Source organism: Anomaloglossus baeobatrachus, chromosome 9 (assembly GCF_048569485.1).
Source record: "Anomaloglossus baeobatrachus isolate aAnoBae1 chromosome 9, aAnoBae1.hap1, whole genome shotgun sequence".
Classification (NCBI taxonomy): domain Eukaryota; kingdom Metazoa; phylum Chordata; class Amphibia; order Anura; family Aromobatidae; genus Anomaloglossus; species Anomaloglossus baeobatrachus.
The window spans coordinates 173379141-173395478 of NC_134361.1; the positions used below are offsets into that span (position 1 = coordinate 173379141).

Genomic DNA, 16338 nt, shown 5'->3' on the forward strand with positions numbered 1-16338 from the left:
CAATCACTAAAACAATGTTAGCTGCTTCTTTTAAGGCAGGAATGCAATAATCTTGAAATGTGTTTTGGGGGTTGAAGTTAATTTTCTTAGCCAATATTGACTTTGCAAGTAATTGCTGTTAAGCTGATCACTCTTTATGACATTCTGGAGTATATGCAAATTGCCATTAGAAAAACATAAGCAGTAGACTTTGTAAAAATTAATATTTGTAGCATTCTCAAAATTTTTGGCCATGACTGTACTACAGCGTGAGAGTGATTTGATGAGCCTGCCCACTTGCCTATGGGCCAGCACTTATCAGCACCAGAAGCCGAATACAGCAACAGGCTTGAGTGCCTTGTTCAACTTTTCCGGTCATCTTCGACCGAGGCGAGTGCTCCATCCAACACTGCCCCATGAGGCGGCACGTCAGCGGCTGTCACGTTCAGTGCCAGTATTCAAGATCAATGATCCTGCCCGCTATCCAATAGGCTAGCATTTCTCCGGACCAGAAGCTGGATACTGTAACAGGTATGTGTTGCTCTGCTCACGACCCAGTGACTCTAACAGTCTACCTCACCTAGTGGGTCATGTATCTCCTTCATCTTCGACTGAGGCGAGGACTGTGGTCTCCATGGACCCCTAACGTGGTACGGCAGCAATGGTCATTAGGTTGCTTCCCAGTGACCCGGGGGTTTTTTCCTACTTCAGACCACCCATTCAGGAAAACAGAAGGTAAGCCAGAATCCTCTGGCCAGTTCATTGTCTTCTCTTTCTGCAGCAGTTATTTACTCACTTTTCAGCGATCTGCATCCATCTCCTACTTCACACCTTACGTGTAACGTGATCTCGAGGTAAGGTTACACGCGACCTTCTGACTGGAGGGTCGTGTGATTCACTCCCTGCAGCAACCACGGACCCCATGACGCAGCACGGCAGCACCAGTTCTCATCCGGTCGCTTCCCAGTGGCCCGGGACCTTCTCCTACCTTGCACCATTCATCTAAGGTAGCCACAAGGTAGGGCTTTTCTCTCTTGACCGTACGTTGGCTGCATCGCTTCTTGAAGCAGCAGTCATTTTGGTTTTCAAATGCGGTAAGCAAGGGGCAGCTCTGTCTGCTAACCAATATGTTGTCAGTTTTACTTCCTGCCACCTTCCTTGGGTGGTTCATAGTTCTTCTGGTATCTGCCTATTCTTTGTCCTAGACCAGCCTTGGCCGCGCCCTCCACTAGGGTTCCAGCCAGGTACTGTAAAGGTTTAAAACCATATATCGTTCCTTAAATTTTCTTTCAGATAGTGATCAGATTCCTTCAGTCCCTCCACAGTCAACAGATGAAGTTAAGAACCAGACAACGGATCGTCTAACCAGTATTGATTCCACAGAGGACCAGCTTCACCAAGGGACTTCTAGTATCCTGACGGCCCAGTCATTGGGCCCACTCTTCCGGACAAGCTGTAAGGTTTCATATAATTGTCTTCTGTCTACTTTCCGCAGCAGAATTCTTCAGGGAGTCCAGAATGCTCAGGCCACTGGGTGTCTCAACCCGAACACTCAACACTACAGCGAGAGGTCCCCGTCTAATCTGCCAATCTCCACTAACACCTAGACATGACCTGCTTCAGTTTCAGGCCAAGAGGGATCTTCATTTCCCCTGTCCCGGGCCTACCTCCTTTTTCCCCCTCTCGTAGTTAGTCATTCTGGATGGCTCTTGGAGATATGCTAGATCTCTCCGAAGTCCCCGCCATACCAAACTCTGCGACCACTCGCCACCGCTTGGTCTCAGACGCTTGTGCATTTCTGCACTTTTCAATCCGAGTTCCTGCCAGACCATTTAAACTCCCATATTCTGTCATTTCTTTCCCTTCGTCGTCACTTCTGGTTGTGACGTGGTGACGCATTTTATAATAATAACATTTTACTCATTCTTCCGTCACTCCTCCGTTTTTTCCTTGCCACCTTCCAAGGATAGGCGTCACTCCTCTGGTCGACTAGCGCTTAGGCCGGTCACATAGTTCAACCCTTCCTTGAGTCCCCTCGAAAGGGTTCTTCCTTCTCCCATTACAGGTCATACTTCCCAGGTCTTGGGCCCCTTTTTTTTTTTTTCATTCGCAAGAGCCCTCCCCCATAGGGGATTCTCTTTCCAGTAATTCACTTCAAGGGGCATCTAGTACCCGATTCCAGAGTTCAAGTTTTCCCAGCCACGCCATTGTAGATGCCCGGACTCCCTTCTCCTGTCTGTCAGGTCATAATGGTAATTGGTTATTGGATTTCCTTGGCTCCTTAACCTTCTCCTTTTTCTCCGGACTTCACAGGTTCTCTAGACCGCTTCTATACACAGGGGATTTATCTCCCGTATCATCTTCCCGCCTGCAGGCTGTTTCGTCCACTAGGGTCAGATCACTTCCCTTAGGTGCTGTGTAATCAACAGGTCAAGTTCCTCTATGGTGGAATCCCCTCACAGTATCTCGTCTCCCCTGCACCATTTTAGGCAGTCGGTTTTCCTTTTAGTTGTCCTGTGGCAGTAAAGGGCCAAGGCTCCGTTGGCCTCCACTTACCTGGCACCTTCCTCTACCAGGTACCCTAGTTCTTCGCTCATTCTTCCTCTCTGACGTAGTACCATGGCCTGTCGGGGTTTTTGCTCCTAGCCGACCCATTGCTGACAGTCGCCTTAGATCCTTAGCTTTCTTAGGTACAGATTTCAGAGGATGCAGTTTCTCCCTGATCATCCTATTCCCCAGCACACGCATTTTACACTAGTTCTTAGTACTCCCTAGTACTCTAACTCTTCTCTTATACTTCGGCCCCTGGCCGGGTAGGGGTTCTTTATGGGGTCTAGGACCAGATTTCGGTCACAGAATCTTGTCTCTGCTAACCCTGTTTTGGGTCGCTTTCTTCCCACCCTTGGGGACTGCTTTAGGACGTCCCATGGTTTCCTGTGTCCCCCAATGAAGCGATAGAGAAAAGTAGATTTTGGGTACTCACCATAAAATCTTTCTCGGAGCCTTCATTGGGGGACACAGAACTCGCCCTTTTCTAAGACTTCAATGGATCCGGAATGTTCTAGATTTCAAGCTTCTCCTCGTACTGCCTTTACACAAAGTGATCTCCTCAGCTCCAGTCAGTGGGTGTATACTACGTGGGAGGAGCCAACTTTCTTATTTGCATAGTGTCACCTCCTAGTCCCAGCAGCATACACCCATGGTTTCCTGTGTCCCCCAATGAAGGCTCCGAGAGATTTTACGGTGAGTACCCAAAATCTACTTTTTAGAAATAAAAAATGGTAAAACAAGTGGCAATGTTTGTGGGAAAAATAGTTATGGCTTTTGACGGAAGGTGAGGGAGAAATTAAAAAAAAAAAATTGCGTTGTCACAAGAGTTAATTTAGTTCCTAATTAAAGATGCAATAATCCATGGTTAAGTGGCAGTGGCTTATAGAAAATTTACCATTATGTCAAAATTGTATGTGGAACCACCAAAGATACTGATCTACAGTAATTATAGAACAATTCCAGCTATAGCTTTTCTATTCTGGTCTGGTGAGTACTTTGTTACTGTGAGTGGGTGTGGGTTTAACCCTTGTGCGTGTTTTTGTTTTTTTGTTTGTTTTTTTTTTTGGGGGGGGGGGTTTGGTTTTTTTTCTGCCTTACTGCTCTTGCTTTTCTCTTGTTTCTTACTGTTTGTTCTTGTGAGTTTTTGTTTTTTTCCCTGACTGTCTTAATCTGTGTTGCCAAAACACTCCTAACCCTTCCTTGTGGGGGGAGGGAACAGTTTTTAGTTCTGGTCAGGAGAATACAAAAGCACTGGACTCTGGCATGTCCACCATTAGGGGTAATCTGCAGGTTAAGGATAGTTTAGGCTCCCCTAGCATGAGATACTATGGGAGCCAGTATCAATTTCCAGGTACAAAATACTAGGACCTTCTCTGAAGGTGGAATGACAATACTTTAGTTTGCTACTTACAAGCGGTTATCTCTCACCATTATTAGTAGAATTTGTCACCATTCTTACACATTTACACCCTTTAGGTGAATTATACTGAAGTTGCTGAGTACTGTAACTCGTGGAGAAATTTTGATGATATTCAAGACTCTTGGGCAAGTGTGAAATATCTGATGGATTTCACTGCATCTTTACAAGACGAACTGGTTGATGCCGCTGGGCCTGGAGGCTGGAACGATCCAGACATGGTGAGCGTATAGCCTGCTTTTTTTTTAAAGGGACTCTGTCAGCACAAAATGACTGTTCAAACCAAGTACAGGCTCTCGAGCATCATGGCGAGGCCAAACATTTAAGTGCACCTGCCCACCACTGATTTTAACTGCCTCTACCCTCTCCTCTTTTTTGATTGACCGCTCAGACTTCATAAAGCCAGAGAAGGGATGAAATTAAGGGAAAACATGCAGATGGAAGTGTATTTAACCCCTTCACTACCTGACGCAAATTTACATCATGGTCGAATAGGGGTTTATGACATAAAGTAATGTCGTGGCAATCTCGCAGACACAGGAGATGTGCCTGTGCAATCACCACCGGAAGCTCAGTGTATGGTATAGACAAGCTCCAACTGTCACAGCCAGGGACTGTTACTGCACTGCCCCTGTTTAACCCCCTAAATACTGCAATCAATAGCGATCGCAGCATTTAGGGCGCTGGAGGAGGGAGTGCATTTCCTCTCCCATCGGGACCCCAGCAATGTGGTGACAGGGTCTAGATTGTTGCCATGGTAACCAGAGGTCAAATGATGACCACTGGTTTACCTGGTTTTGGCAAGCATGTTAGACCATGCCAGGAACATGGTCTAACAAGCATTCTGTCAGTGTAGCACTGACCGGTATTATCCATTGCAATGCAGGGGATTATACCAGCACTGAGAGTTTAAAGACCCATATAGGAACAAAGTAAAAAAGTGAAGAATATGAAACCTAATTGTAAAAAAAAAATATAAGCAGAAAATTAAGCTCAAAACAAATATAAAAAATACACCAATAAATATGTATATTTATGTAAAACCGAAATAAAACAAAAAAAAGTACACACTTGGTATTGCCGCATCCGGAACAACACTATCTATAAAGCTGTCACACCGGTGAATCCCTACAAGAAACATGTAAAAAAAAGTAGTGAGAACTGTCCATCATACAGCTGACAAAAAAGCAATCTAAGTCATATGTAAATTCGTGGTATTGCTGAAAACGTCATCCTGTCCCGCAAAAAAAACAAGCCACCATACAACTCCGTCAGCGAAAAAATAAATAAAAAAAGGTATAGTTCGGAGTACAGCAATGCAAGAAAGAGAAATTCTATAAAAGATTGTGTAAAAGCAGCAAAACATAACAAACTATAATTGTGGTACTGCTGTAATAGTACTGACCCAAAATATAAAGCTGTTTTAATCATTTTTACAACACGGATGGTGAGCGGCGTAAAAAAAGCAATTCCTGAATTGTTTTTTTGTTTTTTTTTCTTTTTTTTTTTTTTTTTTTTTTTTGCCTCACAAAAAAAAGAATAGATGGCTATCAAAAAAAATACTGTGTCGCAAAATAATACCAAGTCAAACTCCAAGTCATCCTGCAGAAATCAAGCATTCAAATGGATGTCGGCCGAAAGACTATAGCCTTCAAAATTCAATGATACACTAAAAGGTTGTGTGTGTGTGTGTGTGTGTGTGTGTGTGTGTGTGTGTAAAAAAAAAAAAAAAATTGTATGATGGTAGCCAAAACGATATAAATTTGATATCCCCCTTAATCTTACTGACCTGAGGAATAAAGCTGCCTAGTCACTCATTCAGCATGGTGACCAGCATAAAAAATGAGGCCAATTTTTCAACTGCTGTGAATTTGTTTATTTTGCTTCCCAAAGATCGCAGTAAGATGCAGATCATAATTATCCTGCACTCTATGCTGAGCCCTTACACCAGGGTTTGTGTAAATCTCAGAAAAGCGTGATCCAGACAAAATTCCCAACAGAAAATCCACTGTAATGAGGCAGAGGGAATCTGATCCTGGGATCGGATCACAGCTGCAGAGGAGAGGCCTTATTCTCCCTATCAGCTGGTGCAATTTTCGCAGTGCACTCGGTGTCATCAGAGTTAAGTGCAATGTTTCACTCGTCGCCATAGACTTGCATGGGTGTGAGTGAATACAGATCGAAGTAGTTTTCTCGGCCTGACTTAGGGCTGAGAAAAAAAAAATTCAGATGGAAATGCTCCATAGAGTAGAGTGTGTGTGTGTCTCTCCTGCTACCGGATGCGGGTTTTTTTTCCCCCCCATAGACCTCTGTTAGCGCCGGATGACCTTGCGTTCCATCCGGCTATCACCGGACCTTGCAAAATGTACTTGTCTAGCGGCCGGATGGAACGTTTAAGTGAATCGTTTAGTCTCCTGCAAAAACAAATCGCACCACACGGCTTTTTTTTTTGGCCAAAAACTCAGCATCTTTGGAGCTAAAAAAGTGGTTAGGTGCGCACATGCCCTACAGGGCCACTTTTGACTTTTAGGATTTCTACTTCCAATAGGTGGCACTAGAGTTCGTCTCCTTCCTCCCTAAATAGACAATTTGCATAACCTCAGTATTGAGAATTTTGATAATGACCGATTAATTCTGGCAAAGAAAGAAGCAGATATGTCTGATAAGATATATTACAAGTGTGCTTATTTTTGTGTTCTATTGATTAGACAGTAGTTTGATTTAGACAGTAGTTTCTCCGTTCCGAAGATATATTACACCTGTACATCTGGAATACTGTGTACAGCTCTGGGTGCCCCAATTCAAAGACATCGATATATTGGAGCAAATCCAGAGAAGAGAAACCGAGATGGTAGAAGATCTGCTAACCATGTCCTATGAAGAGCGGCTAAAAGAACTAGGGATGTTTAGCTTGAAATAGAGAAGGCTGAGAGGAGACTTAATAGCTGTCTACAACAACAGGATGGTTGCTATACTACAGTTGGAGGGTATTATAAGTGTGTACTATATGGGATGTATTATCGGGGAGAAGTGTTGCTGCCGGGGTGGGGGAGGGGGGCGGGAGGGGTCGTTAAAGGGGTAATAGATGTGATAAATTTAATTTGGATGCCGATTTGTTATTCTGTTGTATGTATTCTGTTTTAATAAAAAAGTATCTGATTTAAAAAAAATAGCGGTCTACAAATATCTGAAAGGTCGTCACAGTGCAGCGGGAACCCCCCTATTCTCATTAGCACAAGGAAGTACAAGAAGCAATGGGATGAAATTTAAAGGAAGGAGATTCAGATTAGACTTTAGGAAAAACTTGGACAGTGAGGACAGTCAGGGAGTGGAACAGGCGACCACGGGAGGTAGTGAACTCTCAATCAATGGTACTCTTCCAGTAGAAACTGGATAAACATATAGCGGGGATGATTTAGGAAAGCCTGCACTCGCAGGGGGTTGGACCCGATGGTTCTTGAGGTCCCTTGCAACTCTACCATTCTATGATTCTATATTTGTGTCTGAATCAACATGCAGTTGAGGCTGAATAGCTTTCTGCTCATGGAAGCATTTCTCAAGCCTCGATCGCTGCAGCTCTACTTTGTCCAGCGCGGCCTCCTCTCGTTTAACTTACAGCTCCATTGCGTAAATCCACATGACCACTAATTTGTCGGTGAAGCAGGAGGAGATGGCTCTGCATGAGGAATCTAGGCCCAGTAACAGAGGTTTGGGAAGAGCTTTTATGGGATAAACACTTCAGCAGCTCATATTGATTCAAACACTTGATTTCTCGGTAAAGGAGGAATGGACTGGCCATGTAAAGTCATTAATAGATTTCCCCATGCAAGAGCTACATGAGCATATAAATAGTTTCGGGGTGAAATCTGGCTGACAAATTCCCATTAAACTAGCTTTGTTACTGAGATACTAATATGCTCCCAACTGACAACCAGTATAATACATTCTATGTCCCTTTTTTTAAAAAACCTCTGCCACAATGAAGCAAAAATTGTCAATCACTGTAAATATTCTATATCTTTTTATATACATATTCCCATTTCAGCCTGACTTGTACTTCTTTACGTCGTGTCACTGTCGTGGTTCTTCCTAACTATTTGTTTTATTTTATAGCTGGTTATCGGTAACTTTGGCTTGAGTTGGGAACAAGAAGTCACCCAAATGGCTCTGTGGTCCATCATGGCCGCTCCATTACTAATGTCCAATGATTTGCGAGATATCAATCCAAGATCTAAAGCCCTTTTACAAAACCAAGAGGTGATTGCAATTAATCAAGACCCCCTTGGTGCTCAGGGATACAGATTGCTCCAGGTAATGTAAGCTGGGATGTAAGATAAAGCTTTGCTCATCCATTAATATATAAACCATATTATGATCACTATAGTATTAGGAATTGTTTTATTTTGGCTTAACAAAGTCAGCCATTCCTTTCTGCCAGCCGGTAGACAGGGCATGAGGAGTTTAATAGAGCGCCGGTCCCATGAGTGCCCGGCTGCTGTATACAAAATGTAGTGTACTGATGAAGATTGACAAGCAATGCATATGTGCTCATGTATGACCAGTACTCAAATTCCTCCTTGTGGCTGAGGAGGACTTGGGTATAAAGGCTGGGGGATCGGTGGAGAGCAGAGTAGATTGGTGTCGGTCCAACCAAAGTGTCACCAACACTTTTTTTTTTTTTTTTTTTTTTTTTTTTTTTTTTTAATGGGGGCACTAGCCAACAGAATGTTGGAGGATATGCCGATAGGGTATGTCCAATTTTGGCCTATTGATAGCTTTGTTCTCCTACCAGCAGAGATGTCTGTTTTCTGTTTAGAAAACATAGGTGCTCTTTAGTGTATGGCAAAGATGGCTGTTGGCTGAACGATCAACCAAGTATCGTATGGCTGACGCCTGTCTGTGTATTGGAACCTAAAGGGAACCAGTCACCAGATTTGACAACTATAAGCTGCGGCCCCCACCAGTGGGCTCTTGTATACAGCATGTTAGATTGCTGTATATAAGAGCCCATACCGCTGTGTAGAATGTAAAAAGCACTTTATAATCACCTAACGGGCGGTCTGGTGCAGGCCGGTCGGATGGGTGTCTCCGTTCTCCGGGTCCGATGCCTCCTCTTTTGGCCATTATTGTCCTCCCTCTGAAGCCTGGGTGCATGACTCAACCTACGTCATCCACACTAGCCAGCATTGAGGTCCTGCGCAGGTGCACTTTGTTCTACTCTTACCAGGGTAGATCAAAGTATTGTAGTGCACCTGCGCAGCACTTCAATGCCGGCTAGTGTAGATTACGTAGGATGTGTCATGCACCCAGGCTTCAGAATAAGGACAAAGATGGCCGAAAGAGGAGGCGCTGGACCTGGAGAACTGAGACCCCCTATCCAACTGGTCTGCACCACCTGTTTGGTGAGTATCAAAGTGTTTTTTTTTGTTTTGTTTGTTTTTTGTTTAACATTCTATACAGCGGCCTGGGCTCTTATATACAGGATGTTAGAATGCTGCATATCAGAGCCCACTGATGGTGGCCTTAGCTTATAGTCACCAAATCTGGTGACCGATTATCTTTTAAGGGTTATCACCATCCAGTGGATAAGTGATGATCAGTATAAAATGGAATACTCTACTACACTAATTGGCTTCTGGCTTTATAAAATGTTTTCTACATCTCCAAAACTATTTGCTACAACTGGGAGGGGGGGCCATTGACCTGTATGGTATACAGCTCTATAAATTGCAAGACTTTCCAGAGATCATGCCCCACAAAATAAATGAGGCCAGCTTCCCTTCCAAGATTCCCAATAATGGCAGACAGTGAGCAGCAGTCTTGGATCCAACGCAATACTCAAGTGCATCATCTCAAAGAGTTCTTGCAAGTCTGTTTCACAGATGTTGTGTGAATGTTGCCTTGCTGTTTTTGCCATTTATTACAACTATTGCATTTTTTTTTTCCATAATTGATATTAATCTGTGGTTTTTTTTTTTCTTCAGGTGATTGACTTTGAAGTGTGGGAAAAGCCCCTTGCTGGAGGATCTCTCGCAGTTTCTGTGACGAATCGACAAGAGATAGGTGGTGCTCGACAGTTCATTTTGTTGCGCGGCATTCTCTGGAAAGGATTGGCTTGTAAAGACAAGTGTTACCTGACACAGTTGCTTCCCACTCGACACGACTATGGCGGCTTCAATGCAACTTTCTTCATACAACTTTCTGTGAACCCCTCGGGAACCGTATTGTTGAGGGTGGATTAAGCTGGGATTGTTTAACGAAGACCAGTCAAAAATTGAGTTGAAGGTAACCTGTCATGTCCTCAAATGTTATTACACTGCATATTTGGGGTTAATCTTCAGGTTACCAATGTTACAATGCTTCCAACCACCTTAATGAAAACACGACTGCTGGGAGAAAATTAACTTTATTACTCCGAGAGCCGCCAGCTTTTAGTCAGAGGCGTGTTGGTGTGGCTACAATCACCACTTACTACACAATGAGTGGCGGCTAGAAATGTATTGACAGCTCTCTTTAGCGCATATCTGTCAGTACCATAGCATGCTTACAGCCATCATTAACATTGCTTTGAGTGATGACTTTAGCTTTTTCGGCACATGTCTATGACTGAAAGCTGGTGGCTCCAGGAGAAATTTTGTTTCATTTCAGTAAGGTGGTGAACAGCATTGTATTACTATTAACCTGCAGGTTAATAGCATTTGCGAAAATTAGAGGTACAAATACATTGTAATAAATCCCCTGAGCTCCATTGATTCTGCCGTTTTTGTTTTGCGTTGCATCGCTCCACTGCTGAAATAGTCACATTTGTTGCTCAATTTATGAAATTTCTGCTTTCAGTCAAACTGGGCGCTTCATCACGGTCTTCTTTGACTGCATATGCTTCCAATATTCACTCTGTGCCACTGCCAATCAGTTTAGCAGTTTCTGAGACTGCTAGATCAGCTTCTGAGCCTCAGCTCGGAATAATTCTGGAACACTTCAATGGATCCCGGTGATTCTGAGATTTTTTTTTTCGTGATGTATTGTACTTCATGTTAGTGGTAAATTAGGAAATTTTGGATTTATGTCTGAAAATATCAGATATTTGGCAAAAAATTTATACTTTGCAATTTTCAAACTTTGAATTTTTATGCCCTTAAACCAGAGTATGTCACACAAAATAAATAATTTACCACATGTCTAATTTAGCCCCAAATTTTGCATTTTCTCAAGGGTAACTGAATGAAACACACCATACAATCTGTTGTGCAATTTCTCCTGACTACGCAGATACTCTGTGGTAGAAAACTACTGTTTGGGCGCACAGCAGGGCTCAGAAGGGAAGGAGCGTCATTTGACTTTTGGAACGCAAAATTGTCCGAAATCGTTAGGGGATGCCGTGTAGCATGTGGAAAGCTCCTGAATTTGCCAATATTCCTGACTGTGTTTGTGAAAAAACTGGACTACACTTGGATTTAATAGCGCAGTGCAGATGAGCTGTTTTTTTTTTTTTTTTTTAATTTTAACTAACCAAATATGCATGAAAAAAAAAAAAAAAACACTGATGCCATGCGAAGCCACAGTATCACATTTGTTTTTATGGATACATTGAAATTCTATCACAAATGCTCCTGTAAATTCTAGCTTCTGTTATAAACAACGGATCGTATACAGATGACATGAGCAAAAAATAATTGTCTGCAGTGTAATGAAGGAAACTGCCAAATTTTTATACGCTTTTGTTAACTTGGCCTTAAAGGGAACCTGTCACCACTTTTTTGGCATAAGCTGCGGTTACCACCACCGGGCTCTTATATACAGCTTTCTAACATGCTGTCTAGAAGAGCCCAGGCTGGGGGTATAACTAACACTTTATAATACTTACCTAATGGTCGCGCGGTTGACCATATGGGTGTCTGTTCTCTGGTGCCAGTACCGCCTCTTTTGACCATCTTTGTCCTCCTTCTCTAGCCGTGGTGCATGACGCGTCCGTCATCCACACTCGCTGGCATTCAGGTCCTGAGCAGGCACACTTTGATCTGCTCTGAGCAGGGCAGGTCAAAGTATTGTAGTGCGCCTGCGCAGGACCGGCGAGTGTGTATGACATTGGTGCTGGCTCTTTCGGCCATCCTCGTCTTTCTGAAGCCTGTGTGTATGACGCATCTAACAGAGATGCCCATATGGCCAGCCGCGCGACCGTTGGGTAAGTATTATAAAGTGTTTTTATGTTATACCCCCGGCCTGGGCTCTTGTACACAGCGTATCAGAATGCTGTATATAAGAGCCTGGTGGTGGTGGCCGCAGCTTATATGCCAAAAAAAATGGTGACAGGTTCCCTTTAAGGTGAGTGCAACTTTGATCAACAAGGACCACAGTCATTGGCCATTTTTGTGAATACGTTCATGATCAATTCAAAGGTTTCTCAGATTACTACAAATTACCTGCTGCTGTTGAACCTTCGCTATCACTGAGTGTACTAATAGGATGACTTCCAGAAGCGAGTGACGTGGTTATGTCCACTGGGCAGGATGACGTCACTGGACACCGCAGCCGACGGAACACATCAATCAGTTTTGCACTATTATATTTAGTATCCACTATGTAATATATTGCGTCTATTAAATATTATTCTACTCTGTGCCTTCTATTTCTGATCTTACTCCTTTCTCTTCCCAGCTGATATATAGATATCTATATATCTATCTATATATCTATCTATCTGACTGTTTTCACTGCTGTTTTGTATCTGATCAAGGTGATATTCACCCAAAAATCATTATTTTTCCACAATAAATATTTAACTTTTATTTTTTCTTTATTTAGATACTCACAAATTTTGTACTAGTTTTATTACAAAGTCAAATATGAATCAATATTGCCATGATTGATGGGGTCCAAGTAGCCAGACCCATATTATCACTCGTCAAATGAATTGATGATTTGTTTACACTGGAATACTCATTAAATCCATCCAAATTCATCAGCCAATTGCTTGGAAGTAAAACATGTCTGCCATGATATCCAGGGATGGATAGTAAACCACTGATGGCTGATTGTGGCAAAGCTGATTTTTCTATTGTTAGCTCCTCTCAATAATTACGATTAGAAATTACAATAGAAATGGTCATTTACTGCCCTGGAGTGAGAATTTACATGATCTTTGCTAATTTTTTTTTCGGAGCCTTAACACAATTTATAAATAAGTGATTTCAATTTTCTGATATTGATTGCGGTGCATGATGTTAAAATAAAACCTTATATTTTGACGATTGTCTTGAATGTAGCATTTTTTTTTTTATCAATGTATTGTATAACACAATAAACACCCAAAAGTAGAAGATTTCTGGTATGAGGAATATTGAAGTTAACTCGATGGTTGTTACGAAGTCATAGAGTGTATGGGAGAAGTTCGGAGGATGAGCCTACATTTGGCAAATAGTGACTGTGCTATACAACCAAGAACTGAAATATTTTCCGATTTATATATATTTTTTTTTTTTTATGTATTCATTTTTTTTCACCATTAAAATGCTAACAACTGGATAGGCTTATCACCACTATATATCTGTTCTGACATGATTACTTGTGATACCAGGTCTTTCTTAGCGCACAATGAACTTCAACGTGTTTCAAAAGTGTTTTTATATTGTTAGGACATTTGAAGTTTTAAAAAGTTATATAGCATTTTTTTTTTCTTTCAATGAAATCTCCACTTGGGTTCCAATTTTAAAAACCTCATAGCTCAAACTGGTGTCTGGAAACTTGATTCAAACTTTGCTGGAATAGACTGCAGCGGCCGTGTTACTCCTGAGGTGCCAAAACGACAAACTCCCCACAAGTGACCAGAATTCTCCCCACAAGTGACCCCAATTTGATAACTGCACCCATGAAGTGTATAGTGAGCATATTGAGCCCATAAATGTTTCAAAGGTTTACCATTGGACAGTTAAAGTGAACAATTTTAATTTTTCCTCTAAAGTGTTTTAGCATCAAATTTTTAATTTTCCCAAAGGGTAGCAGGAAAAAATGGACCCCACAATTTGTTGTATTTCCCCAGAATGCAATGATAATCTATACTGTATGTGGTCAGAAACGACTGTTTGACCAAATGACAGGGCTCAGAAAAGAAAAACACTTTCACTTTTGGAGAGCAAATTTAGGTTTGTGCGGAATTGTAACGTTTGCAGAGCCCCTGAGCTGCTAAAACAACCGAAAACCCCCATGAATAAAGATGGGTGAACCCGCAGATGTTCGGGTTTGCTGAGTCCTGCTGGACTAAGTCTTGTTCGGGACCGGACTTGAAGCTGAACTTGACCCCGGACGCCAAACTCCATATAGGTCTAAGGGAGCGAACTTAAGTGCTATAATATGGTGTTAGTAAGGGCTAGGAAGCAAAATGAGGATTAAAGCAGGACAATTATACTTACTGAGTCTACTGCACAGCTGTTGCACTGCTTCTGGATTAGCTCATTAAAAGTCATGCATATTCACTGCTTTCCCCGATCACCCTTAGTGACGGCGTCTGTGATTGGTTTCCCTCACACTAGCTGCCTGGGTTCCCCAAAGTGGAGAGTAAAAATAAATAATTGGAAATAATGGCGTAGAGTCAGCCGTATTTTGATACCAAGGGCAAATAAAGCAAACAGCTGGAGGCTACAGCCCCCAGCTGTGTGCATTTTCTTGACTGTGTATCAAAATACGAGGGACGCCATGTGGCTTTTTATTTTTATTATTATTAATATTTGAATAAAGAATTAAAACCAGCATGTGGTTCTCTGACTCCCAATTTTGATACCCAGCCAAGATAAAGCTGGCAGCTGGTACTCTCAGGCTGTAGAGGCCCATGGTTATTGGGCCCTCCCCAGCCTGAAAATAGCAGCGAGCAGCTGCCCATTAAATGCACCAATCCTGGTGCTTTACCCTGCGCATCCCAATTGCCCTGGTGCGGTGGCAATCGGGGTAATATAAAGAGTTAATGACAGCTGGGATTTGTCAATCACAGCTGCTACGACGCCCTGGATTTGTTAGTAATGGGTAAAGGTCTATGAGACCCCATCATTACTAATCGTGTAAGTAAAAGAAATAAACTCCAAAATACAGAGAAAAATCCTTTTATTTAAAAAAAACAAAACAAAACACCCTCTTTCTCCAATTTATTAACCCCCCCAAAAAACACCCCTGCAGGTTGGACGTAATGCACAGACAAGGTGTCCCATGATGATCCCAGCTCTGCTACATCCTGAGGTCGCAGTGCGCGGTCACATTAGAAAACGTTGACCAATCACTGCGGTGTCAGGGACACCCTGACAAAGCCACAGCTGTGAACAATCAGTCATTTCACGTAAGATCACAGCTGGCTGGTAAAGTTAAAGTCATTGAACTCAAGGCAGGATTCCCGGATTAGGTGATGTGCTCGCATTATTTGGTTGCAGACATTTCTCCACCAAATCTGCATCTCCTGGCAAAAAAACGCACTGAACCTGCATGCGTTTTTGATGTGGTTTTGGTGCGTTTTTTTGCCAGGAGATGCAGATACAGTTCTTCTGTCTCGTACATTCAATATTACTGGATACACTGCAGTGCTTAAAACAGAAGCAGGACCATTTGGTTTCAGAATATAATCTATTCAATTAAAGGCCTCACTCATTGCCTACAGAGATACCTGAGCAATGAAATCCTTGCAGGAATTAATACTGATAAAGGAAGGCATAACCTGAAAATCAACACCTATATGAGGAATCAATGTGCCAAGTGCGATGGCACACCATTACATGCTCCAGTCTGGTAAGATAGGTACTGTTCTGTGAACAAAGCAGCCAATTACCTACAGAATTGTAAACCTGGTTAGCTATAACAGGTCCAGCAAAAAAAAAAACCAAAACCCTCCAGCAGCCATTTCCTAATATTTTGACCTTGAGCTGGAGCATTGTCATCCATGAAGATGAAATTAGGCCTGTGTTGTTCATGCAGACGCACAATGACTGGATTAATGATGTTATTCAAGTGCGAGGGGCTGTCACTGCACCATTCACAAAGTGTAAGGCCGTTCTGTATTGACTAGACACACCTACCAACACAGTAACCCCACCACCACCAAATGCTCTTCTGGTGACAACAGTGGTTGATGCATAGCGCTCTCTTAATATCTCCAACATTGTTGGCGGCAGTGTCGGACTGGCTACCGGAGAAACCGCCAGTAATACCAGACCTGGCTGCGGTTACCTGCAAACCTGAGCTCGCGAGTGCAGTCTAGACTGAACTCAGGGTTTGCAGGACTGAACCACAAGCGCAGACTGATTCCCCGGCGATTGCGGTTCAGTTCATGACAGCTGCGGACAGGCCAGGCTGAACTCCAAAGCTCTCACCTGAGCTCCAAGGACATGCCCACATTAGGCTGAAATAGTCTAGATAAA

General features: G+C 42.6%; 1 protein-coding gene across 1 annotated transcript in view; it reads left to right on the forward strand.

The window, feature by feature from the left end:
* GLA (galactosidase alpha) overlaps positions 1 to 13191 on the forward strand; it is a 34599-nt gene extending 21408 nt beyond the window's left edge. The window contains exons 5-7 of the mRNA XM_075324052.1: positions 4006 to 4167; positions 8060 to 8257; positions 9931 to 13191. Of these exons, the coding sequence (XP_075180167.1) occupies positions 4006 to 4167; positions 8060 to 8257; positions 9931 to 10188 (618 nt within the window). The 3' untranslated portion in view covers positions 10189 to 13191. The remainder of the gene's footprint in view (positions 1 to 4005; positions 4168 to 8059; positions 8258 to 9930) is intronic.
* The last annotated feature ends 3147 nt before the right edge of the window (positions 13192 to 16338 follow it).